General features: G+C 40.6%; 1 protein-coding gene across 1 annotated transcript; it reads right to left on the bottom strand.

Annotated features, from left to right (window-relative positions):
• top2a (DNA topoisomerase II alpha) lies at nt 1–26,029 on the bottom strand. Its single transcript, XM_036573190.1, has 35 exons — nt 25,807–26,029; nt 23,361–23,507; nt 20,497–20,587; nt 19,406–19,469; nt 19,126–19,271; nt 18,912–19,009; nt 18,423–18,635; nt 17,217–17,390; nt 16,793–16,894; nt 16,505–16,642; nt 15,852–15,990; nt 15,160–15,317; nt 14,947–15,072; nt 14,713–14,823; nt 13,722–13,827; nt 13,375–13,484; nt 12,141–12,233; nt 11,910–12,024; nt 9,938–10,059; nt 9,602–9,750; nt 8,924–9,155; nt 8,154–8,288; nt 7,857–8,057; nt 7,321–7,516; nt 7,007–7,098; nt 6,519–6,662; nt 6,333–6,416; nt 5,461–5,667; nt 4,180–4,303; nt 3,820–3,990; nt 2,206–2,377; nt 2,021–2,088; nt 1,783–1,914; nt 360–604; nt 1–267 (listed from the first exon to the last, which is right to left on the bottom strand). The coding sequence occupies exons 1-35, from the start codon at nt 25,831–25,833 to the stop codon at nt 133–135; spliced, it is 4,767 nt and encodes a 1,588-aa protein (XP_036429083.1). The 5' UTR covers nt 25,834–26,029; the 3' UTR covers nt 1–132.
• Nucleotides 26,030–27,757: the final 1,728 nt, after the last annotated feature.

Genomic DNA, 27,757 nt, shown 5'->3' with positions numbered 1-27,757 from the left:
AGAAGTTTCCATTTGAATATTCAGATGTAACAAAGTTTTATAAAGCGATCTTATTAATTCAAGTATTAAAATAAATGTACACAGCAAAACGTTGCTAGGAAACAAATAGCAACGTGGGGTGAGGGCAGTGGCTTAAAAATCGTCGTCAGAGTCAGAATCCAGAGCGTAAGTTACAGGCTTTGTGCTGCGTGCTGTTTTCGTCCTGGGTGCCACAGCGGGTGAAGTCACTTCTAGTGCAAAGCTATCGTCGTCCTCCCACTTACTTTTCTGAAAGAGCAAATTGTTCGATTTATTTAGCATCAAATACATTCACCTGTCTGATGACCACATGATCAGTACAGCGATTTATGATGACGTACCTTTCCTACAGCTGTGGTTTTGCCCTTGAGGCGGGCCATGAGGTTGCCTCCATCAGAGTCACTGTCCGAGTCGTCGCTGCTCAGTGCGACCTTCCTCTTTCGAACGGCTGCTTTTTTGGCTGCCGGTGCAGGAGCAGAGCCCTCGGATTCGCTGGACGTCGCCTTTACGACAGTGGTCTTTTTGGTGGCTGTAGGTTTAGCAGCGGGCTTGGACAGGGCGTCAAGGATAGAGGGCTGCTTCACGTCTACAGAGAATGCCAGCATTATGTTTAAGAATGATGCTATAACAAAGCCAGTTTACGAGAAGCCTGGCCACTTCCTATTTCCCCCGTTATATCAAAAACAGGACTGTTAAACAGCAGAGGGCGCCCGCGAGGGAGTCCTCAATGAATGGGAGTAAAAGGAGCTCGACGGCTAAAACCGAGAAGTTAAAATAGTTTCTAATCACTTATACAGAACGTTCCTATAATTTAATAAGAAGCAAATGGATTTAATGCCAGTGTTCTGCTGCCCCACTGCTAGTGAGTGCTGATTGGTTGGTGAGTGGAGCAGCTCATTGGCTGTTTCGCGCTCACAGACGTCATGAACGTACATGAGGCGCCGTTTTAAACTCCTATAACTCGAGTTTAAAAGCTCTTAAAAATATAACAGCAGTCTTAAAATGTTTTATGCTGTTCTCTGTTTAGGAAATTAATGTATTCTTTTACATTAAAAATTTTTAAGCATTTATAATCTATGATTTTGCTCAAATGCTCCACATTAACCCATTCATTTTGGACTCGCTCAGGAGCGCCCTCTAGCGTTTGAGAAACCCAAAAGACATTACAGAGTGGTAATTCTCCTCTCTACAAGTTCTTTGGCTATACTTTTTTTCCACCCCACATATTGTGACTGCTTTTTTAGACTGATTTCCACTGACTGTTGACTCAAGATATAAACTGGCTTTCTGAGAACTCTAATTTGTTTATGCTGGCAAACCTGCAGACCCACAGAGTTTACTTTAGAGCAGGCATGATCGAACATTTTGTCTTGGGCACCAAAAGGCAATGTTTGTGTGGCGGTCCAAGAACCATTATGACTACAGGAGGACAGGTTTCAAATTATGAATGTATTTTGAAAGCATTACACAACATTTTGTTAATAAAATCTATACAGCTAGCATAAAATATGTTTGTTCTTTGATTAAGTGGTGAGGGTGAGGTTCTGGCCAAACCAAACGTCCTCACAGGCCAACTTTGGGCAGCCCTGCTTTAGAACATTAAAAGAAACCTGTCAGAACAGAGCCATTAACTACTTTCAATCAATTTGGCATCAGCTCAGGAAGAGTAACGCCTTTTAAGATAAACTCATGACCATTCAGTGAGCAATGCAGACACTGTTTCCACAGATGTGTGGGTGACTAAGGGGTTATGTGGTGACGTACCAGCAGTTGCTCCTTTCTTCTTGGGGGCAGCAGCTGTCTTCTTAGCTGCAGGTTTCTTGGCACCTCCATCTGCTGCTTTTTTCACAGCTTTTTCTTTGGGCTTGGCTGGAGGTTTAGAAGCAGCACTTTCAGCTGTAAACACACATACACTTATATTAGCTATGAAGACTCAATACAGAACATGTGGATTGCAATATTCGGTTAGGTTTTACTATTTGTCAAAGCTGAAGGTGCTTACAGGTGACCACGCTCGTGACTGCCTCTTTCTCCTCCACTGGCTTTTTAGGTTTTGCTGCTGTTTTTTTCCTGAAAAGGAAATCAGGTATATAGTGAACACAGGAGATATAAAGAGGCCAGAGGTAAAAAGGTAACAAGGGGGGGGGAGAAGGATTAAAAAATATATAAAAAGTGCTTGATACTCACGGTGGAGGCCGGACAGGAGAGTCCTGCTCACTGTCAGAAAGCGCATTGGGCTCTGGAGCAAACATATCGTCATCGTCATCATCATCAACAGCTGCTGGAGCTTTCTTTTTGCCCAAACTCTCCCAGTTCTCAGACTCATCCTCGCTGCTGGACAGGCAGTACTTAACAGCAGCTAGAAGCAGAAAAACACAGCGAGGAATACCAAGAATGAGTGTATACACTACACTTCAATCGTTCCGAAACAGTAGGACCGACAGATAGTGGAGTGTAGAGGTGGGCGATATGGCAAAATGTTATACCGTCATACTTCAGGATGTTTTTTAGGATACACAATGTGTTAAATCTGTGAAATTTATTTTTTCTGACATCTGATAAGTTAGAAAAGACAAAGCAGTGCCACACTTAAAAAAATGCTATCAAATACCATGAATCCAATCACTTGCTTTCACCATCACACACTGCACTGCCCTAAATCCAACTGAACAGGACTAATTATGTTCTCTTTTTAAGCAAACATGCATTCAGAAAATGTTTACAGACATCTTGCAATGTAATTTATCACAATAAAGATAAGAGTCATATTGCCCAGCTCTAGAGGATCAACAGATAGTTACAGTAAAGACAATACAACATGGCAACACTGGCAGTGAAAACAACAAGAAATAAAATATAAAAACACACTAATAACAGCTAAGAACGTGAGCCAAAACAGGGGAGCCAGAGAAACAATCATTTTATGAATAGCACTTATGGCTAGTTATCGATAATGACCATGAAATGGATAAACAGAATTTAGTTTCTTCCCATACTGTGTTTACACTTGTGATGCATGATCTGAAATCTCAGCCCTACTTCCATTCCCATGTCACTGGATTTAAACACAGCAGTGGGCTGCCCTGTAGGTGAGTCACATTAGGACTTTGCTACATTGAACACTCAGTTTTTTCATTTATAACATTAGCTTAACTGTATTAACTGTGAGGTCTTTTTAAGTCAAGCTGTTTTTAATAGATAGAACAAATGATTAACGTACCGAAACTCACACTGACACGTTTTTATTAAACACTTGTGCAGAGGACTAAGACTAAAGAGGACTAAAACAATGATTCATTTATTATTTTCCATTCAGTCACTACAACTCTAAGACAGCCCATTCAGCTAGAAAAACATTTAACAGCAGCTCAAAGCCAACACTCTGCAAAGCAGGGCCCGCCATTAGTTTTTACTTTTTCTGTAAAAAGGCCTTAAAGCTTAGTCTCCCCCTCTTCGTCAATAATTTTGTCCTGATGTATCTATTTTCAAACAGATAAATCAGGACAAACTTATGAAAACCTTGGTAACCAGTATGGGACCCGTCCTCTCAGAAGAACACTGGCTGTGTTCAGTTAGCGAGTTTGTTTTCTGATCAAAGGCAGCGTTGATAATCAAGACTGTGTTTATCAGTCTGCAGAAGCACTGACCCCAGAAGCCTTTCTAAATGTAGCATGGCTAAATGAGCCACACCAAAACAAACAAAGGCTGCATCCGAGGAAACACCCCAAGGGAAACGCCCCGAGGGGTCAATCTGAGGGTCTTAAAAGCTGGTGACACACCAGGGTGTGTGAAAGTGCTCACCATTAGCTTTTCTTCCGAGTTTCTCTCTCGGGGCTGCTTCCACTGGGCTTGTGGTCACATCAGAGGCTGAAGGACTGTCTTCCTCATCCTCCTCATCAGACCAGGGGCTTCTCTTCTTCTCTTTCTTCACAGGTTTAAACTGGAGTGTGGTCTGCTTCCCTGACTTGGAGCCTGACAAAAGAAAACACCTCAACCCTCAAGGTTCCAACTAAATGACAGACGGTTGCTAATCTGTCACATTTAAAGCTAATAGAAGTCCATTAATATTCATGTTGACAAACTTTGAGGTATTAAACAAATAAAATAAATGTCCAAATGCTGCGAATGCGCCATATGTTTAAAAGTATACGCGTTTAGTACCTTTCTCTTTGGCGGGCTCCTTTTTGACCTTCTTGGTGAGACGTGCAGCCAGTCCCATCTCCTGAGGGTCTCCTTCCTCATCTTCAAACTCCATCTTCATCACCACACCCCCATCACCCTCAGACTGTAGAGAAAAGAGAGACAGATTTAGCTTTAGATGAAACTTTAGAAATTTTAGATAAGTCCAAATTAATCGGAGCTGCAGACGATTCTTAAATTGACTGAGAAACTTCTACAGTTACAGAATAAAGTTATAATTACTGTAAAATTGATAATTACATTTAAAAAAATATCTAAAATGATCTTGGTGTCTAGTTTATGAGCTGCACAAAAATGTGATACAGGAATCAAAACCTTCAGGTGGGAAAAGCTGTGACATGACTGGCCTAAGGACATTTTCTGAACTGGTTCATTTAGCACGGGATGATTACTAGTTTGAAGAGGTGGGTGGAGTATGCTAAATGGATATTTAAGTAAGAGTGAAAATGACTTGAGCCGAAATATGTAGAAGAGTATCAGGAAAGTATCATGTCTACTTCAGGACTGAGTAACTAGAAATCCAATGGAACTTCTTAATATATCCAGCCTCTATCAGCATAGTAACAGAAGTTTCTTGGGCTCTGTTTTTCTTGTTTCTGAAGCTAAAAAAAGGCTTTCAAAGGCTAGACTGATACATCAGATGTGTGACCAATCCCCTAAAGCAGTCCATGAGCTGAACCAACAGAACAGAATTGAATCACACCCAAAAAAGGCAATCAGGAACTAAATGTCAGCCACAAAAACTTAACTGAGTAATAAGTGGATTCTTTTCCTTGCAAATATACTTGAGAGGAAATTATTATTTGTAAACAATCAGGAAAGTACAAATCTGTCACAAGCTGGAAAAATACGTGCAGCCAGGGGTGGGCAATACGGCAAAAATACATTGTGAAGGGTAAACAATATGCATCGCAATATGTTTGAACACTGAATGTACTAGTAGTGCCACACTTAAACTGCCAACAAAAACTCTGGGTACACTGACTTCACATACTGCGCTGCACTAAACCCAATTAAACAGGACCAATTAGACTCTTTATAGAGAAACATGCAGTTGGTCAGTGTTAAACACAGATTATATAAATGTAACTTGTTAATGCTCATCGTTACCAATCTGCATACAGCTGTGAATCTCAGCGCAACTCAGTAAATTAATTAGTCGTTTTTGAATTATTTTCTATTAATCCTCAGCTGCATAAACATCAGATATTCAAAATGGATGCAGTACACGTTAAACAGCACCTTGACTGCGCCTTTCTTGCCTCCTCCCTTTTTGTCTGCCTTCTTGACGGCCTGGTCCTTCATGGTGCTGGTGATGCGGGGGATGACTCGGCGGCCTTGAGGCGTGGGCTTGGTCTCGTCCTTCATCTTCACCACTTTGGCTCTGCCCCCTTTACTCTTCACCTGGGTCACTGTGGTCTGGGCCTCCTTCTCAGCCTGCTCCAAACGCTATGGGATCAGAAAGAAGAACACAGTACACTGTAAGCAGCGCAGAACCAAAGCAGGAAATGTGGGAAGAAAGGAAATATGAAGATGATCTAACTGTGACAGATAAGGGTCAAAATTAGGCTGAAATGGATTTACATTTAGAAGTTATTTGAGTAACTGACTTCTGCACTGTAGAATATGATGAGAATCATGAAAATAGTGCTGAGCCATACTGGTAAAAAAAATCTTTGCTAACACCTAATTTCAATATATACTAATAATAGTATTTTAAACACTAAAGAAAACATAAGGCATCTGATTTTAGGAGTGGAAGGAAAAAAAAAACCCTTCAAACTCTGCCTTTTTTTTTATAAACTCCCCATGTTTATGTTGTGAGTGAAGGCTAGATTTCTTCTCTAGTGAGAAGGTGCACATCACCACTTTGCCTACTAAAGCACCAATGATTCAAAGTTTGCTGCAAACATCAGATTGAGCATCAAAATGGTAATCATATTATAAAAAACAGCTCAAAAACTCATTGATAAATGAAAATGTTCTTAAAGCAGGATTCCTCTGTAAGCTTTATAACACAAGTAAAATTGTCCAATGGAGTGTCTCTGAACTCGGCCCGCTATGTGAAATACCCTGTACAATGAAACATTGTAGGGTTTGGTTGTGCAAGTTACCTCCAGTTCCTCAGTGAAGGCAGCCAGATCCCCCTTCCACAAATCTGAAGGGGTCTTCTTTTTCAGCATATTCAACTCCGTCAGCTACAGCAAGAAAAGGAAAATAAAAACAGCATAAAATTGAGCATAAAGAAACATCTTGGCTGCCTTTGCTGCATGGCTCAAACTGGTCAGCCCCATCGTTACCTTTGCATCTCTTTGCTTGCAAAGCTCATCTTTCTTCTCTTTAGTGAGGAACCACATGGGCATGCTTAACAGGTAGTTGTAGTCAGGGCCTGATGACTGTTCCTCTTTCTGGTCATCATCCTCTCCTGCCTCCTCCTCCACTTCCTACAGCAAGAAATAAAAGCACAAATTGCTAATCTGAGTCCAAATGATCACCTATGTGAAATAAACCTGCAAGGGTGTATAACTACAGATTGTAGCCCATCTGCTGCTGCATAATTTATCAGCTAGCCCCTACATCGTTCATAATTGATCATTTTCTGACCACTGAACTCCAGATAACCAGACACTGTTTTAGCGGCGCAACAACAGATCAACAAAGCTATAACCTCTAACCAGGGTGGCAAGGTAAGTCTACGAGGTAGGGGTCTCTAAATGAATGCAATACATGCAGCATATATTCTACAAAGACAAAGTAAGTACAGACGTTTAAAAAAAAATAATAATACCTTCTCCTGCGCTTGTTTCCACGCTTTAACAGGGTCTGAGTCGTAACCCATCTCCTGCAGCATGCGGATCAACTCCTTCTTGGGTTTGTTCTCTAAAACAAGCATCACAAGGACGAGTTGGGCGTTAACCTTAACATCTTTCCTTCAGCTTTGCTATTACATGAAACATTAACATTAAATGTCAGTGTTAACCAATGCCAGTTAGACCAATATCTATTGAATGTAGAACACTGGGTGATAAATGAAAGGGAACAAAACAACTTGATAGAGATTACAGACAAAGAATAGAAGATTTTCCCCTTATGTTCTCTCACCAATGACAAGAGTGCCCTGGATTTTCTCCAGGATGAAGCGGGCCTGGTTGGACAGCTTGGCGCTCTCGGCTCCCAGCATTCCAAGCAGCCAGTCCTTCCTCAGGACGTAGTACTTCAGTCGCAGCTCAAAAAAGTCCTTCAAGATGTCCTGCACTGTCTCGTACTTCTTCAGACTGCCCACATGGTCAAACAACACCTGCATGAATGGATGAGGACAAGGAGATGTTTAGACTGGTAATTATTCAAATCAGATTTATAGGACTAAGTGCAAACTTATACCGTGTAAGCTCTTCTGTATTCTCCAAGTCAAATGCAACTGTCTTAAATTACACACGACGGCAACACAAAGATATCAATCAAACTATCTGGCTTATGCTAGGTGTGCAAATGAACGTCAAAGCAAATCCTGTTAGTTTAAAAAAAATAAATAAATAAAAAATTAGATATGCAACTTGCACAAATGGTTAAGGTGCCCATCTCTAGTATAAGGTTTGCTGTGTGAGGTGCTATGGGCCTGGCCTTGGCCTTGTCCTTACCATGGAGTTGCAGGTGAGGGGGTTCTGCAGTTTGAAAACTTTATGCAGACCTGCAGCTTCAGCCTCTCGAAGCCTCTCCTCAGTCATTTTCACCACGAAGCGGACAGTGGTGTCCGTATGGTACTCCTTATAGTCCGTGATCAGGGCAGGGACCTTCTCCGAGCCGTTCAGCATGACCTCCAACACGTTTTCTTTGTATGTCTGAGAAAGGCAAACATGCTTAATGTCTTATTCTCTGAAAACTCTATTCAACTTTAAGGCTTTCAGTCTTTTCACTGCAGAAGCAGCACTACTGACCTGAGTCCAAGTTTTCACAGGCAACTCAGAAATCTCAATAGTGGTGGAGTCAATGATGGCCACCTCTCCGCTGTTCATGTACTGGTTGGTCGCCAGCTCCTCGATGGTACCTCTGAAACCTTTGTAGCTGGGCAGCTAAATAAGAAAGAAAGCACAAGTCAAGCAAAACTGCAAAAAAAACCATAATAATAATAATAAAATAAACTTGGCATGATAGATATCCAACAAGCTACTTTTTGGAGTCATGTTTCGCTCAAGTTAATTCTCTTATCACTCCTTCAAATTAGCTTCTTCCACCACTGACCAGATGTGATTTCTCAGCAGGAAGTACCATCAACAAGTGTTCACAAAACATGCTGATTTGGTCTAAACAATGCACTTACACAAGAAAAAACAACGACTGTCGTGTTTTTAACAGCTATTCTCCAGAATTTTCCCAAAACATTACACAGACCGAGCGAATGGCTCCCGTATATGTACAAAGATTTGATGTACTGCAACAGCATCATGTACACCTCAAACGCACATCGTTATGTAGTATGAGCTTCGGGCCTTTCAGTTCATACATGTGCAATTTGTAGCGTGTACATATATGCGAGATCCTGCTGGTGTGGGCTCGTGCCAGTTTCCTCACTTTCAGTGATGCACGCTTAATACTCCCCCTTGCAAAGAATCCACAGCTTAATAAAAGTGTGAGTGAGTAATCTGAGAGCCAAGTCTGAGGTATTTTGCATCTAAAAATTTCTGCTATTGTGGGCAGTTTAACGCACCATGGGCAGCGGCTCATCGCCGTTGAGCATACGGTGCATGTTGCTGACGATCTCACGGACGTCGTAGTTGTAGATTCGGCTGGCCCAGCCCGTACCAATACCGTCAGCACCGTTGGCCAGAACTAGGGGAATGATGGGAATGTACCACTCAGGCTCCACCTTCATGTTATCGTCATAGTTGTACTTAAGCAGGTTGTCATCCACAGACGGGAACAGCAGCCGGGTGAGAGAACTGCAGAGGGAGGGGGAAGCACCGGTGGGGTTAGAGGAACAGTAATATTACTGCTTTATAAAAAAAAAAACAAACACACAAACCTGAGAAACCAAAAATAAAAAAAACTCCCTAGTCTGACACTATGACAGGTTACCAAATCTGACACACCTCCAGGTTTTCATTCTAACCATGCAGAGGGCACATCTCGCATAATTAATCAACTAGATGACTAACTGATTAAATCAGCACAAACTTCCACATAGTTTGAATGAAACCCTGCAGCCACAGTGGCCTTCTGCAGGTAAGATTGGGCACCCCTGCTGTATGACGTACTGTTGCGTACAAAAAGTCGAAAAACAGCAGCAGGAGATATGCTACCAAGTTTATCTATACTTTTGTCCATTTTCCTTTAGTGCAAAGGGGAAATTCGTGAACACTGGCTCTGTGTGTCTGTGTTTGTATACCTGAGCATGGTGAAGATGTATCTGGGACTGGCTGAGTCTTTGCCTCCGTGCAGGCGCGTGCCAAACTGACCCAGAGGCTGAAGCAGGTTCAGATTGTTGCTGCCCACAAAGTTTTGTGCCAGACCCACAATAGTCATCATCAGCGACGTCTGATAGAGGCAGGGAGACAGAAAAGAAAAGCGAAAAACGAAAAACAAACAGCTCAAATCAGACCTGGACTTTCTTCAGTCATGAGGCATAAAGAAGGGTGTTAAGACTGTACAAATGTGGACGCCTTAAATTTTCAAAGTAGCTAATAAAAAGAGATGACCAAGATGGTAAATAAAACAAACAAACCTCTCCATGGTGGTAGGCGGACATCTCAGCGACTGAACCAGCTAGCTGAGCCACTTTCACTTCCCTCTTATCATTTCGCTTGAAGCAGCAGAACAGCACCTTCCTCTGGCCTGGCTTCAGACCTGACAAACACAAAGCTCACTGTAAATCTAAAGTTCTTGCCCAGTGTCTTGCAAAGACTCTGCATGATTATATTCACCCCTTCAGCCAGTCTTCCACTACGCGCGGCAGCACGAGTTTCAAACCTCACTTAATAATAACTTCTGTTGTCACAACGTGATCAATATAAGTAAGCTAATGACAAAACTGGAGGAAAATGAGATACCAGAACAATTTCCAGAATAATCAAAACATTTTCCTTAAAATTCCATTAGAATCTACTGAGATGTGTTTCAATAAGTTAAAAAGCACCTGTTTTTTATTAATACAGTACTGTAAGAGTACTTCACCACACTGAGCTTCACGCCCGTCAAAGTGTCTTGCCAGGTATGAAGAGTTGGAGTGTATTCATCCTGAACCATCACTGTACTAACATTAGAGTTCGGTGCATGCAGCCGTATGGAAAATATGTGGTAGCCTATGTGCGAAGATTGATGAATGTAATGCAGAACCAGATTTCACAAGCGCGAGTTCACCCGGAATCCCTAAAGCTGCAATCCATTAGCTAGTTAGCAACATGCCATGCGAAGCTTAGCTCAAGCTGACTGCTGTCTGACTAAATCAGTCACACTGTGGCGTCAAACAGGAGCTACAAGGCCCGTCTGCTTCTTTCAAATCAGCTGTGAGGGGTAAATTTTGGGATTTCTACTTTTTACATAAGACATGCTTTTCAGTTTGGTGGCCGACTGTGACCTATTGCCTTCTGACCTACACAAGAATGAGCTTACATTCTTTACCTTTTACTGCTTAATACACTACAGGCTACTGACTACCTCAGTGGGGGGGGCTGTACAACACTAGGTGGAACAAACTGTTACTTACACCAATGTCTGTTTAAAATCAATGAAAAGAAACCTGGCCTTATGCATTTGGGGGTTTCTGTTGCTTTTCTGCCCTGTTGTACCGAACCGTGACGCCCAAACCATGGGGTGAAAAACCATGACTTCAGTGTACTGTTACTTTCCTAATAAAGAGTAGGTTTTGCCTAATCAATGATTTGAGAGTCTTCTTTTCCAAACTATTGTTAAAAGGATTCATATCATGGAAAACTAATCTTTCCTGGATTTTACAAAATAAAAGTTTGATGTAGTTTGTAAACATGGTTAAAAATTATCAAAATGTGCAGTTGGCTCCCTGGTCCATTTGGTCCATATATGGACACTAAGCTGCAAAAACAGCCTAGTTTGAATTTTGTTTTGTGATGTCACGCAAACTATCACATTTACAGATATCCACTTTTTCAGCCTATTGGAGTTTAGCTCTGCCTATTCATCCAGAAGTTATAAGGAGTGTTTCAGCCCGGACAGCTTTCTGAACGAAGCACGATACAGGACAGCCAATCAGAAAAGAGATAATTTAGATATCAGTCTTAAAGGTATAGTAACAGTCTGTTTAACTCAATGTGATGTAAAATGAACTGACTGTTTCTCGTACATAAACCCACACAAACATAGTGGATCTGAGGGAAAAAAAAAATACATGAAAAAAATGTAGAATCAGTCTTTTAAAAGCACATAATGAAGCTCTTTTGGTCTACAGGTGGTCTGAACACACACAATGTTTAAATTCTGATGGACATCACAGCAAGAGGAGAAAAGACGGGGGCTTTGGCATTATCCCCAAAGCAGCACTGACACTAATATCGGCACTAATGTTCACACAACATATCGTTTTCCCTCAAAGTAAACCTGGTTAGTCTTTTGAGTTGCTGTACACAAAGAAGACATGCCCATTTATTTTTAATATCTGAAAGGCTAGGTGTTCCCAAACATTTGACAGGCAGGATGTGTGTGGTATGTATAGTATGTCTTACCGTCCACCAGGCAAGGGATGGAGCGCTCGTTGTCAGAGTTGGAAAACAGCACCAGCTCCTTGTTGACGAAGTCATGGTAGGTGAGGGACGACGTCTCCTTACCATACAGGTACTCCTGCTCACACAGAAAGCCACACGAGGTCTTACAAAGTGCACTTCCACTCAATTAATAAATAAATAAATAAATAAATAACTAAATCAATCTTCTGGCCATTGTCATTATATGCAGACCTCTGGCAGGTTGTGCTCTCTGCGCTGGCGTCTGTTGATCATGAAGCTGGTGAGCCACTCCTTTCTCTCCTCCACTTTCTTCTTACTAAAGGCCTGGAGAGGGACAAGCAGTAAGTTACCAAACCAGTGAAGAGCATAAAGAGATACAGATTATCTCCAGTAAACAAACCTACATTTATTCTAATTGAGAGTATTTTTCTTAAGAATAGGTTTCCCACACCTCAGAATATAGTTCTTTGCCCTTTGTGTGGCTTTTGGCATGTTCCTTGAAAGGGACACTGAGATGAGATTTGTTTATGTTCATCTCCAATAGATCCAACCAGGCACAGGAGCTAGATCTTAGAACCTAACCAATGACTCTGTGCAGTTATGTTTCTAAACCAGTCCAAGTTTGTACTATAATAGTTCTTGATTTGTAATGATGAATCGACAACTGTATGTATATTAAAAAAAAACAACAAAAAAAAATTATATTTATATATATATATATATATATATAGTGTGCCCTGTGATGGACTGGCGACCTGTCCAGGGTGTATCCTGCCTTCCGCCCAATGACAGCTGGGATAGGCTCCAGCACCCCACCGCGACCCAGAAGGATAAGCGGTTTAGATGATGGATGGATGGATATATATATATCGTATGATTTACATATTTGCATAAAGGTGTAACTCCTTTTATCAAGTCTGTGTTAAGATAGGGAAGACACCTGCAGGGGCTCTTAACCCCCACTTCTCCCTCCACTTAGAGGTGGAGCCGAATAATTTTCTTTCAGCTTTTGCATGTTTAGTTATGTCTGTTTGTGCAAGCATGTGAAGCATTTTTCTCCATTTCTTTCAATTATGTTTATGTAATCCTGAAAAACATTTTTCTTATTCATTTTTCTTATTCAATCTACTCTGCTTTTAAAATTCAATGTGGTCTTTTTAGTTTGAGAATGGGTGTTTTTCAAACACTTCTAAATGTTTTATTGTAATCATAATGTGGTAAATTACCCAACAAACAATCAAAATATTTATTCAGGAACAGTACTTAACTGCAGAAGAAGCCAATTTATCTACAGTAAATCCATGTAAGTTTATGGACTCATCTATGAAAATCAATTAGATTTAAAATTATCAAATGACGATCATTTGTTACATAGCTTGTCAAATTTGAGAAAAAAAAAAACCAAACTCATAAATTGTGATATGAAAACACAGAAATATGGCTGGCAGAAGGTGTGAGTGGTTACCAGGGTGATAGCCTCATCATCTGCAGGCCCAGAGTATTTAAACGGGATGCGATGCCTCGCCATGTCCGAGAAATACTCTTTGGCCTCTTTGGCTGTGCTGGTACCCAAACCTGGAGAGGAGTGACGAGATTTAAAAGTTAGTCCAAAAAAGAAAATGTTCAGTTACCGTGTCTTAAAATATTCTGAGAAACACCTCATTACAGCATTAAATTTAAACCCATCAATATCACAACTTGCTCGTGACCCCATCACCTTAAGATTGTGAGACAAACACAGGAAAGAAGACAGCTAATAAAAGACAGCTGCTTACATCTGGCGTTGTACTACCACAGGTGTTTGGGACAAACCTTTGTAGTATTTGATTTTCCATGATTTGAGGTTGCTTTGCTTCTCTTTCCATTCTGTGAATTCAGGGATACTGTAAAAAGAAAGCTCCTGGTTCTTATGGGACACCTGCAGACCCATTAGAGAGAGAGTGGGAGATGTTAATGGTTAGTAATGGATAAGGTTATTGTTAGAGATAATGACAACTGTAACAGTTACTAAGAGTATGCCGTCAAACGAATTATCAATTTTGGGCCCCCCATAAAGAAAGTCCAGTGTTCCCCCATACAGTCTGTATATCTGTATGTGTTAAGACACTGTGGTCATTGATAATATAAAACAGTACAAATTCAGCCAACAACATTAACGGATACCTTTATATGATCAGTTTCAGTACAAGAGCACTTTAGTATCTTGTATGACCATAACAACAACAACAACAACAACAACAATAATAATAATAATAATAATAACAACAACAACAGTGTTTTGTGCTAAAGTTGACCATTTCAGTTCACAGCTTATTACTTTTACAGAAGTTCAGAGAGGTCTAGAACAGGGATGCCAAAACGGAAAGTACAATGTTTATACATGAAGACTGAGGGTTTAAAGATCTATTTTATAATATTATACTATATATTTTGTTACCAAAATTTTAAAAAAATACAATAAAAGGAAATCACAACGTTATAAGTTATAATATAAAACAATGTTCTCTTATTGAGTGAGGGGTAGAGGTCAGGGTAAACTCTACCCCTCACTCAATAAGAGAACATTATTATGGGCCAACTTCATGTATTCTTGGGCAGCCCTGAACAGAGGAAGTCAATTTTGTCAGCTTAGCAGTCTCATTGACTAGACTATGAGCAGGATACCATTAGTATCCTGTAGAAAATGTTTCTTATAATAGAGCTCAATGTTTTATCACCCATACAGTTTTATTATCAGCCAACCGATATAAGTTGCATCCCGGCCCCAACCTGCACTTTGTCTCCATCACATACATTCACCCACCTTAATGATGGGAGTGATGAACTCCTCCAAAAAGTTGTGGCGTAGCAGTGAGGGCCAGTTGTGGTGGATGAAGTTGATCAGAAGCCCTTTAATATGAGACCCATCTTGATCCTACAGCAAGTATCACCAACACAATCACATTACCACCAACTCCAGACAAATAACACACTGTTAAACGACAACTACTGCCTGTAATGAACCAGAGGAAACTACAACTCCAATCAGGAGGCTCACCTGATCTGTCATGATCATCAGCTTTCCGTAACGAAGCGACTTGAGCGACTCAGGGTCACTATAGTTCTTCCTGTACTGCAGACCAAGGATCTTAATGATGTTGTTGATCTCAGCATTCTCCATGATCTGTAACAGACACATGAACATTTCAGTAACAGGCAAACATAATAGGCAAAAATGAAAAGCCTGAGTGAACTGGTTATATCCGCACACCTGTTTGTGAGAGGCCTCTCGCACGTTGAGCATTTTACCCCTCAGGGGGAAGACCCCGTAGCGATCTCGACCAACCACACCTAGCCCAGAAACGGCCAGGGTTTTGGCCGAATCTCCCTCAGTGAGGATCAGAGTGCAGCCGACTGAGTTCTTACCACCTAAACAATAAACACACTGCTTAATCAATAAAACAACAACGATGATGAAAATGAACCTCGACAAGCCACATGTCATATAGGGTCAGCCAACCACATCATCAAATCTATTACTTAACCATGCGAAATGTTTTAAGACAAACACAATGACTTAGGAAGGCTATCTGTGGGTGTTTTAGCTTCCACTACTTGCTAGCTACATTCACTTTCTAGCTCCAGTGCAAAACTGTAGAAGTAAACTTCAGACACCAAACATGTCTTGGCTGTCAGACAATATCTGGCAAGTGGAACTGCTGTCTTAATAAAAATCAGACATGCTTATGTGGTTTCCTACGCTGTATGACACTGTTATTAATGTAAAATTAACAAAAGCACAGACAAAATTCAGGCTTTAGGATGGCTGCATTCAGCCATGTGATCTACTGTTGTACTTTTACTTATGTAATGCATGTGCAGCAAAAGGAAAACTGATCAAATTTGATTTTCTTAGCAAACTATTTCTTAAAAATGCAGAAATGCCCCTATTAATGGTCATACCTGCATCGTTGGCGTCGTCCAGTTTGGGCACGCCCTTGATCTTTGTGTGTTTGACAGCAGAGCATTTCTTGTTGAGCTGATTCTGAGCCTTAAACTTCACCCAGTTCATTACACTCTCCACAATTCCACATCCATTTGCCTGTAAAACAAAGTTAAAGCAAAGCAATTAGAATCACCTGCAGTTAAGATTTCAGTTACAAGCACCATGGATACTTTTCCCCACTTTAAAACACTCAGTTGGCCTCATTAAGGGCATCCAGGACCAAGACTGGGAAATACAGAATTAAATATGACAAAGCATATGTAGTAGGGATTCATAAAACATGCTTTGCTATTAGCATATACAGATATCACAGAAGGCTGCGATATATAAATGAACTTTTTAATTAATCAGTGTTTTTAAACTGTGTTCTGTGACCATCCTGGGCAATCATGGCCTCAGATGAATGCTTTAATGCAAGTTTTGATGGGACAAAGTCTAGGTAATCCGACTAAAGTATATTTTTACACAAAACAGGCCAATATTCACCCTTGTAACACTGATTCACTATGTTATGAATACATTGAACGGCATATCACCTACAACATTAGTATCTTGTCTGTATTGTACAGCGCTCCAAAAAGATCAGTGCGTAAGTGTTTGTATGTCTTACCTGCTTGACGAACTTCTCGCTGAGGGCGCAGGTGGATCCGAAGCTCTTCTGTTGCAGAGTCATATTCTCTTTGGTCTGAGAGTCAAAGCTGGGATTCTCAATCAGGCAGTTCACAAACAGCCACATGTGGTTCTTCACCTGGGAGGAGAACAACAAATATGTTTACTGCTGAAACTACCCTGCACTGTTATTAAGCCAAGCAACATTAAGAGCCACAAACCAAGACACTTGGAACACAATGCTCAAACCAGACACGGTGACTGCATAACGCCAAAAGCCTTGTGTTACCTGGAACGGTTTGACTGCCACACCGGCCTTATTCTTCTTTTTCACCACTTCGATCAGTTTCGCCACAATCTGGTCTGCCACATAGTCTATGTGCCTTCCACCCTAAGTGAGACACATGGAGAGTTGTAACAAAAAACAGAAAATGCACTTATGTAAAATGAACTTTATACAGTTGGGGTGTAAATCTCAATGATTTGATTATATTTTTTTAGGAAATTACTCGGAAACAACTTCAGGAAATCTCATTCCACTACAATACTTTCATTACCTTGGCAAGGTCAAAAAATTTTAACTGAAAGTTGTTTTAAAAATGGAAAACCAGCTCAGATCGAAAAAAAGGTGAAAGCAGTCAACATATGATACAGATGATGACCGACACCGGATGAACACAGATTATTTACTCCACACACGGAAAGGAACGTACCTTTGTGGTGGCGATGCTGTTGACGAAGCTGACTTGCTGGAATCCCTTTTCGCTCATAGTGAGACACACCTCCCAGCGTGGGTTTACCAGCTCGTGCACAACAGTGAGCGGAGACCCCGTTTCGTCCACTTTGTCCTTCACGTACAGGTCCACGTAGCTACGGAAACCATTCACCTGAGAGAAAGAGATAGTAGCACAAATAGTAAATTGATTTACAACCTAGTAATGAGATGCACATTTAAGAGCAAGTATGAAATCTACAATCTACCAGACGGAAGTACAGTCCCTAGAGTTTTAATCAGCAGTTCCAACACGCAGCATCCAATGAAGTAACAATGCAAAGACTTTTTGGCCAAGTTTGTTATTTGTGGAACTTCTTGTGGAAAGATAAAAGAAAAATGAAGTAGTTTGCACTGTAGCTAACAAGCAAATAGAAGCTTATACCCCACCAACTGGCATCGTGCAAACTGCCTGAATGATCCGACATTTGCCTCAAAGCATGTTGGAGTTGCTAAATAATGTCAATTAGACTTGCTTAAACTCTGTGTGACATTCTGTTAGCTATGAAGAAGAAAAACAGACAACAATCAGGTTTCAACGCTGCTACTATTGCCCTTGTACTACTACTACTTCTCTTATGTCAATTTCTATAGTTACTGGTATGTCGTACAGTGATGGAGATCCCTAGGTTAGCGTTTTCAGAAACTCCTTAAGTCAGAGCTTTGTTTCTTTAACAGCTCAACATGGCCTAATGTTTAGTGCAGTGGTAATCGATGTTCATATGCTTCCTTCACTTGTTAGCCAACTGCTACTAGTTAACCTTGTTCCAGTTCTGCAAGAGACAGCACCTTTTTTAATGTGCACAAATCCTGAATTAGAATTATGCCTGATGTGCTGGGGTTTAACGATTCGTGGAAAATATCTAACTGCAATAAAATGCAATTATCTTCTACAAATTAAGATCTAGACTTTTTTTCTCCAGCAAAAACACATTTATTTCTCCGGACTTTTGAGCTTGAAAGCTGAATGCAGTGGGTCCGCTGAATGTAGACCGCCAATTCGTGAGTTCTGCATTACTAGGTTAAATTTCCTCAATGACAGCACTGAATAACGTAAGATCCAATTAAATTTAAAGCTCTTGAAATTTGACGACTGCTTTGTCAAATGGTCGCTTAAACATCATCACGACTGAGACATGTTACTCACTGGCAGCCTGCTGCCGTTGAGGAACACACGCACACCCTTGCTGGAGCCGGCAACATCGTACGCTCTTCTGGTCATGAGAGCCACAGTGTCTCGGTCCAGCGCCTGCATCTTGAATTTTACTAGATCTGGCTGGAAGGTGATGCAGGTGTAGTCATCTCCGCTGAACGGCTTGATCTTCGCCTCACCTGCACGGCCCATGTTATCATACCATGTCTGCAAGAAGAGATGGACATTATTTCACCAATCTGTAAACATTTGTACATGTCTGTCTATCATTTCAGCCTCATTAAAGCTCTATGTGAAGTTTTACATGCTCCACTGTTTACATCCACTTTATTTATTCATGCAAGGAGAAAAAACAAAAATGTTAGAGATGTTTATATTTCAGAATTTGGTATCCAAAGCAAGTGACTTTTTTTAGCACCCTGTGAATCATCTACCACATATATTCAACTATCCAACAAAGGAATACAAATATTTCTGACCCACCTGTTTGAAGGAGAATTTGGACTCTTTACAGGCAGTCTCCACGGTGAACTTGGTGCTGAAGATGTTGCACAGCTTTGCACCATAACCATTACGACCACCTAAGTTAAAATGTAAGGAAAGAAACCGTAATGGGTTAAAAAACCATGAACAAAGCAAAAGGAGGAGCTTCAGAAAACTTTGCAGATAAAACGCTTAAAGATCCCAAGTACCTCACCTGTAACCTTCTTCTGGTCATCGTCATAGTTGCTGGATGTGAGCAGCTGGCCGAAGATGAGTGCAGGCACAAAGACTTTCTCCACTTTGTGCTCCACCACAGGAATTCCCTTCCCGTTGTTCCAAACACTGATGGTGTTGTTCTCCCTGAAAGCGATGAAGAGAGGTTTTAGATACCTATCACTGGAACAGTTTCCGTTCCACATGTTCCTTAAAATCACAGTGGTGGAAACAAACATCTGTGTTTGTGGAAAGAACAGGGGTTGACCTTAAATACTCACGGGTCAATGTTGATCTTGATACAGTTCATGTTAGAGTCTCTCTGCTTGTTATCCGCAGCATTGACTGTAAAGGGAAACAATTGTTAATTTGAACAGGAAAATTAAGAGCTGGATACGGCCATCACAATTCAATATATCATCACACATTAAGACATCACAACTGAATCACAGCAGTTGACACACAGAACAAATCCCATAAAGGTGGCACAGCGTACAAACCACTTTATCCACATATCGATGCGAATCTGAATCTTAATAAAACTAAAGTGTGTCCACATATCAAACTTGAGCTGGTCATATCTCAGAGCAAATACGTAGCACATGGTAAGCCAAAAGAACAGCTCCTGAGATTCATTAGCCTTTTCAAAGCTACTGCTATCTACAGGTGTTAAAGAGAAATTAGATTTTTCTAGAATTTAGCATAATTAAATGGTTAAGATGTAAACAAAATAATTCAAAGCGGTTTGGTGTGAAACACTGTTCTACAGAAACAGAGTCAGAATTGTTCACAGTGGTGGTGATAGGAACCACATGTCTGATGCCAGGTTTAATGCCTCTAAAAGCTCCCTCACAAGTTATTATGAGAAATGGTTATCAATATGCTGCCAGATGACAGACAGGGCAAATAGATGCATGCAAATTCACCACTATTTTACCATCAACAACATCACATAAAAACTCAGACACACGTAGGTTCACTGGTGGTTTTGCATAGTAAACAAAACGGCTGTATTTCTGTTGTAGACGTCACAACCTCTGGTTATCATCAACACCACTGTAAGGAAATCGAGAGTCTTTGTTTCTCTACAATTTGACAAACCACTCTAGATAAACTGTTTTCATCTCAATTGAGCTGTAAGAATTATTTTAAACAATGAACCACTTCACAACAAACCGCTCTAAATGACAATTGTTTACATCTCAATCACCGACTGATGCAGAAATTTTGGATAAGAAGATACAAATAAATTATTGTCATGTATTGACATGGCTTTAAGCAGGACTTCATCACATCCTTTATGAACGCAAATGCACTGAAACCAAAAACAACCAAGCGAGTTCAGCGAGTTCACCGAGTTCACTGAGCATACCTAGGATCTCATCAAAGATCTTGTAGAGGCCAGGCACAAATGTGACGTCTCTGCAGTTCATCCCTACATCTTCGTCATAAACCCACATTTGCTGAAGAAGAAAACAAGAGAAAGCAAGCACTGTTATATTCAGCACACATATTCTCAGAATATGATGTGAGAAGGGAATTAAGGCACATTAAGGCCCAAATCTGATCTTTTTCTTGATATGTGACAGATGTGTTATCTGTGTGGAGTGTGAATAGCACAAACACAGTGAATCTGACATTTTCATATGAGGTACTGAAATCCAATACGCACCCAATATTCGGCAACACAACTCGACATTCGGCATAATTTCGTACTGCCGAGAAGGAAAAATGGGCGACAACAGTGAGGCAGAATGTCAGCGGAGGGACAGTGACATAACAGACCTCAAACATTTGGGATGACGTTTCTATACCTAACAGAATTAGAAGGCACTTATCGCAACCGCTCTGTGTTTGAAGAGATTCTGAAAGAAATGGCCGAACGTTCGGCCATAGGAGAACATGACTCCAGTGATAGCTCCTGTGATGCTGGAGAAGATGAAACCTCCACTCATTGACAATCATGAAGATGGCAAGACAGTGATGTAAATCGCTTAATGATTCACGGTAGTTTTCACATATACTCTATTACTCTGCTCATGCATAATTGGCTATAAATACACTGTTAGAAATAAAGGTTCTGTGCAGCTACACTTTTCGTTCTTCAAGGTACAAACAATGTAAAATGTTCCCTCAAGAGGTACAACAGTGGTTTTAAAGTCCAGTTGTGCACCAAAAATAAGTTTTTCCAGGTGAAAAGTACATATTTGTATCTTTACATAACCTGATGTTTTAAAACAAAACAGTAAAATAAAAAGCCTGGAGACGAGACGGGGTGTGTGGAGTCAACACAACTTAGAAAATATGACTGAAGTGGATTATAGGTACAGTTACGTTCCCTAACTAAAGGTACTGAGATCTTTATTTCTGAGAGTGTGCGCTCCCACAGCAGCTATCTGTATTTTAACTGATCCTCCCCTGTGGGAATGGCAGAAAACTGAGTTACTTTCTGGATTAGCCTTAACAGTTTACCTGCCACCTTGGGGAGGACAGCCCCACCCACTGACTTGGACAGAGTTTTCCCTAAACTCATTTCACTCTTTGCCTCAAACTTCTTCATGCATGTGCAAGGACCCATATGACTGCAGTAGTGGCACACATTCTCATGTGCTCCCTGGCTCTGTGGACTCATGGACTCCATGGGACACCTTCGGTAACACAGCAGTCATGTGCAGTTGGGACACCTCAGCCTGTGAAGTCTCACTATCCACTCTTTGAGCAACGGCAACATGCCACGCGAAACGCTGTTCTTCTGCACATGTGGGTCAGTTTAATGCCGGCCTTACACCAAACAACTTTTCAAGCGATTTCACTGTCGCAGACAAATTTCCAATATCGGAATAAAATCATGAGAGTCTTGATGGAGTTGCGTCGCGCTCGCGTCATCTCGATGGTGCAGTGTGAGGTGGTCAGGATGGCCGTCTTAAGCCAGTCTTTCTCGTCTTGACGCTACGATCAAACCAACCGTGTTTAATTTTATCGTCCGTTTTATGTTCATGCAAGGCTCATGCAAATAGTGACGTGTGAGAGTGAGCGCATGCGAGAGCGAGAGAGAGAGAGAGAGAGAGAGAGAGAGAGAAAATGCATGCATGAGAGCCTGAAATCTCTGTAAAAAAGGCGAATCTGCTCAACTTTAAAACAATAATCATGTTAATCTAAAAATTTAAGCTGGCTGTTTTGAACACTGATGTAAGGAAACGTGCAAAGGACTTTAAGAATGGCATTACTGAAGAGGCATCGATGTTCTTTTTCCATTTTTTGGCTTTATAGTGGCTTCTTATTTTGTTTGTTAGCTTTTTTATGGTTTAGTTCATAACACCCAATCAACAATGCTGAATCGCTGCATGTTTTGTTGATGTGTAAATCTTTACGTTAAACAAAAAAGAAACTGCACCTTTTATAGGTTCATTTAAAAAAAATTCTGATCTGCATGAGTATACAGTTCTACAGTGAACTGGGCTGAGCCCCGGATCTTTACATGCCCAGTTAACATATCTTTCCATTTGTACTACTATAGAGTGAAGAAAGAAAAAGGGTTTCTCTGCTTGTAAATTTCCACCAGGTGCATGATGGGAAATGCGCTCAAAAATCTAGTTGCAGTCTTGCAAATAGTGACCCTGCAAGACCCCCAGTCTTTGCAAAATCATAGCCTGTCGCTAAAAACTGTGATCGTCTTTAGGTGCGAGAGAATGTCAGACTTCAGTCTTTTAAAAGTCTTTTCAGTCTTTTTAAAGTCTTCTAGCGTACGGTTAGCATTAGAAGCGTGATGTGTTCAGACTAATGTCAGATACAGGTCACATTAAAAAGATATTGTGAACGGATTTGTAGAGAAAATCAGATTTGGGCCACTTTTACCTACTGTGTGAACGTAGCCTACAGCGTTTAAAGGAATAATTTGGCAGAATTAACACAGTTTTCCCCTTTTTCTCCAAATGTAGTTGCTTGCCAACACACATTTGGTGTCTAAAGTTTGCTTCTTTAGATTTGTACTGGAGCTCCTAGGCCAAAACAGCTGGTATGCAATGGAAGCTTAGAACTACTCTGCATTGTGCAAACTGTATAACCATCCATTACTTGTCAGCTCCATTAACCTCACAGCTCAAGCGCAACACTAATGCGGCAAAACCTCAAACGTTAATCAGGTCTCGGCTACGTTTAAGTAAGAGGAAAACTGTAGATTTAATTGTTTGCCAAAAACTCATTATTCTCTGGGGGCTGTCCAGACTCGTGACCCACCTGCGTGAGCGGCTCCACAGAGCCGATGTAGGTGTCGGGCCGGAGCAGGATGTGCTCCAGCTGGGTCTTCTTCTGGTAGATCCGCTCCACAGAGAGCCTCTTCTCATTTTTCTTGGGCTTGCTCAGGGCCTTGTTCTCAAAGTACGACTGAGGAGGAGAGAAAGAAGTCGAACGGTCACACACTAGACTCTTACTGAGCACTTTCTGTAGGGCATGAAGCTTCACACACTGACAGGCTGGTGGAGTTTTGTTTGGAATCTCCAAAAAAAAAGGCTGAATAATTAATGGTTAAGATGTAAAACAGTCATTCAAAGTGGTTTGGGGTGAAATGCTCCATTCTAGAGAAACTCAGTCAGGATCGATCACAGTAATGTTGATAGGAACCAGACGTCCGAAGAGCTTAATGTCTCTAAAAGCTCACTCGCAAAGTTACTACATGAAATGTGTTTCCTGATGCCTGAGTCATTGTTATCATTTGATACAGGTTTCTGGCCTAAAACATTTTTTTAATCCATTCATAGTGGAGAGGTATATGCAGAGTGTTGTCAGGCAACATAGTTTACCATCAATATTATATATATATATATATATATATATATATATATATATATATATATCAACTTAGAGGACACGTGTAGGTTCACTGGTGGTTTTGAACAATAAATAAATAAATAGTTATTTGTGCTCTATACATAGCGCACCCTGGTTCCATTCACCATCACTGTAAAGAAGCCTCTCCACAGTTTCTCTACAATAAATCATTTCATTTCAGACCATTCGGAATGACTTTACTTTTTCGACAACTGAATTATACAGAAATACAAAACAAAGTTGTTCAGAGTGGTTTGGTGTGAACTGCTCCATTTTTAGATAAACTAGATAAAATCTAAATTCAGAACTGTTCACGGTGATAGGAACCAGACGTCCACCTCTAAAAAAAACTCACAGGAAGTTATTACATGAGATGGTTATGCATTCACTGCCTGATGTCTGAGACACTGTGAATCCGTTCAATGCAGAGGGACACATGCAGGGCGTTGTGAGGCAAAATAGTCCCCAAAGAAAACATTTTTTCAGATTTTACACTATTTTGCCATCATCAACATTCCATATAAACCTCAGAAGACGTGTGTTCACTGGTGGTTTTGGATAGTAAATAAAATGGCTATATTTGTGTTGAAGTCATGGCGGCCCCTGCTTCCATTCACCACCATTGTAAAGAAATCCAAGTCTGTTTCTCTACAATGAACCAATTCACACCAAACCACTCTGCATGGCATTTTTAATGTCACAACAAAGGAATTATGCAAAAAGTTTGAAAAACCAGAACAAAGCATTCGGGACGCTAACGGCAGGACTTATCTCTGCTCGCTTTTAATGCAGTTAATGTTACACAGCATGAAAATTTGAAAATGTTTACGTCAGTAACTGTCCATAGTTGTCAGGAAATGAAATGTTAAGATTGTGATATACTAATCAAACAATGTGAATCAATTGAAAGGAAAAGTTATTACTTCTTATTGTATAAAAAAAGTTAAATATTATAGCTTATGCATTCTTTAAAGTTTGGTATTTTTCAATGCTCTTTATCCCCAGCTAACGCACATCCGAATGAGCTTTCATTAACAGTCTCAGTCAATCAGCTAAGGCAAACAGGTGAATTTTACTTAAGGGGGAAGTCCTGGAATTTCTCAAAATGTCGATATGATTTAATGATTAAGATGTAAACGAAGTCATTCAGAGTGGTTTGGTGTGAAATGCTCTGTTCTAGACAAACTCACAGACTCAGAACTGTTCACAGCGGTGGTGATAGGAACCAGACGTCCACCTCTAAAAGCTCCCTCACAGAAAGTTACTACGTGAAATAGTTATTAATACACTGTCTGATAACATTGTTTTAATGCAGTTTTGAGATAAAAATTTTGGCCTAAAACGTTTTGTTTATCCATTTATCTGAATCCATTCAATGCGGAGGGGTACAAGCAGCGTTCTGGGGGAAAACAGTCCACAGAGAAACCTTATTTTTTCATATTTACCACTATTTTACCATCATTCGTAAATAAAATGTAGCTTAGTAGGTTAACTAAATAAAATGGCTATATTTTGAGTTCTAGACACCTGGTTCCTACCAGCACCACTGTAAACAAAATCCGAGTGAAGCCAATGAACCATCCCACTACAAACCACTCTGAATGACTGCTTACACCTCAAAAACTGAATTATACCGAAATTTTAAAAAATCGGTGAAATTCCCCTTTAAACGTGCTCAGTAACCGTTAGCGCAGAGCTATCGTTAACGCCGGTAGAGCTAGTTGTAAAAACGGTGAGGTCAGTCAGCAAAGCGAGCTGTAACTCCATAAAAACGCAGTTTTAATCATTGTTTAAACCAGACTGTGGTTATATTTCGGTAAAGACGAAATCCACAAAGAAGAAGTTTTGTTATTACCTTCAGGACTCCGTCCGTCTCAGCCATGTTTCCCTCCGTTAGCTCGGTATGAACACTCCGCTAAAACCTCACTCTACAGTCTCTTTTAAGACTTTGTTAACGTGCAGCAATGCAATTAAACCTAAAAATAACTCCTGAATATTGTTCTGCTGTATCGCCGCCTGACTGAAAGAGTGTCTTTAGTCTGTTTTCTTATCTAACTGACTCTGACTTGATGCTACACTATCTAACCTCACCAGTCGGTTTGAAAATTCAAACTGCAGCACAGCGACCTCCCGCCTGTGGAGCGAGCCAATCCGAACACAGAGGGGGCGGGACTAACCAATCTGCGCGCAGAGGGAAGGAAATTAACCAATCAGAGCAAACAGGGGAGGTGAGACCCAATCAGAGCATGCGTATGATTTTTAAACGGCTAAACAGATTAGAAAATCAGTTTTTGTTACTTTTTTTTGGACAATATAGACTCAAATATTAATAAACAAACATCTATAGGCATTTTTAGGTGTTTAGTCTAAAACTTTTAATCATAATAAGAACATATATATTATACAGAAATCTTATTATGGTGATTATTGGTTCATTCTGTGTATGATTTTTTTTATTATTCTTAATGCTGTATTAAGTGCTGTATTTTGTAAATAAATTTTATTTATTTTATAAATTGGGGGTCCTGACCACTGAAGAACAGGGTAAAAGGGGGCTAACAAAGTATGCAGAGAAACAGATGGACTACAGTCTGTAACTGTAGAACTACAAAGTGCTCCTATATGGTCAGTGGAGCTGATAAAATGGACAACAAGTGAAGAAACAAGGCGGTGGTTTTAATGTTGTGCCTGATCAGTGTATTTACAGTGACCAAGAGTGACCAGTCCTTCCTACAGCTGGTCTACTGCCATCCTGCAGGTTCACATGCCAGATGACAACAGCTCTTCCCAAGGTCGCACTCACCATCCATACCTTCTCTTTCCAGCAACAGGCTCAGAGCCTCTAATCCTTCACCAGTGCTCAGTGTCTGACCACAGGACCACTCCTGGCTGGATAATTTAGGGTGGTGGATGACTCTCAACCCAGCAGCTGTCCTGTGGTCAGAAACTGATTAGTGAAGAATGGGGTAGGGGGGGCTGATAAACTGTGCAGCGACATCAGTATCCTATGGCTGAATGCAATCAAATCCTCACAACATTTAGGGCCAGTTTCACAGAGAGGGATTAAATCTAGTCTTGAACTATAGTGCAGGACTGTATGAGAAACTGGCCCCAAGTGTGAAGTCTTCCCAGAAGATTAGAGGCTGTTGCTGCTGCAAAGGGGGGCAACCTCACTATTAATACCCTTCATTTCAGAGGAAATCCTGGACAAGCAGCTGTCTACAAACTTTTGGACATTTAGGCCAGTTTCCTAGCCCAGGATAAAGGCTTTATGCCAAAAAATGGAATCTGAGCAAGTGAAATTGTCTTAAATACAATCAATATATCCAATATTTCTAATTTTGAGATTGTAAAAGGGAAGGAGTGGGGTATAGAAACAGAGGCAACGGAGTGCCTACAATTTGCATAATCATGCATATTCATAGATCTTCGCATTCTTGATGAGTGTTAGGGTTTAGGGATTCTCCTGGGCAGTATTTTGCAGTAGTTTCCTGGGCATAACAATAATACATAACAATATTTAACAATTAGTTATTCAACCTAGATTAATTTGTTGTGTTTTTAACGATACCTTTAGGAGTTACGGCTGAATTTGGGCAAAATAGCTAACTGCGATTTTTCTGACCGGTATTGCAATTTAAATTGCGATTGTTTTTTTATAAATTGAGGTCCATGCATTTTTTTTTTACCAAGAAGAGCAACATTTTCACTTGTCATGGTTGTGATGTCACAGCGCACAGGGATGGGGGTGATTTGGTTGCTTCTGATTGGTCTAAGTGATCTACAAGATGTTCACAAGCTCTGTG

The sequence above is a fragment of the Colossoma macropomum genome, unplaced genomic scaffold (assembly GCF_904425465.1).
Source record: "Colossoma macropomum unplaced genomic scaffold, Colossoma_macropomum, whole genome shotgun sequence".
Classification (NCBI taxonomy): domain Eukaryota; kingdom Metazoa; phylum Chordata; class Actinopteri; order Characiformes; family Serrasalmidae; genus Colossoma; species Colossoma macropomum.
Note: the sequence above shows the minus strand (reverse complement) of the source record. Positions and strands in the feature narration are given on the sequence as shown.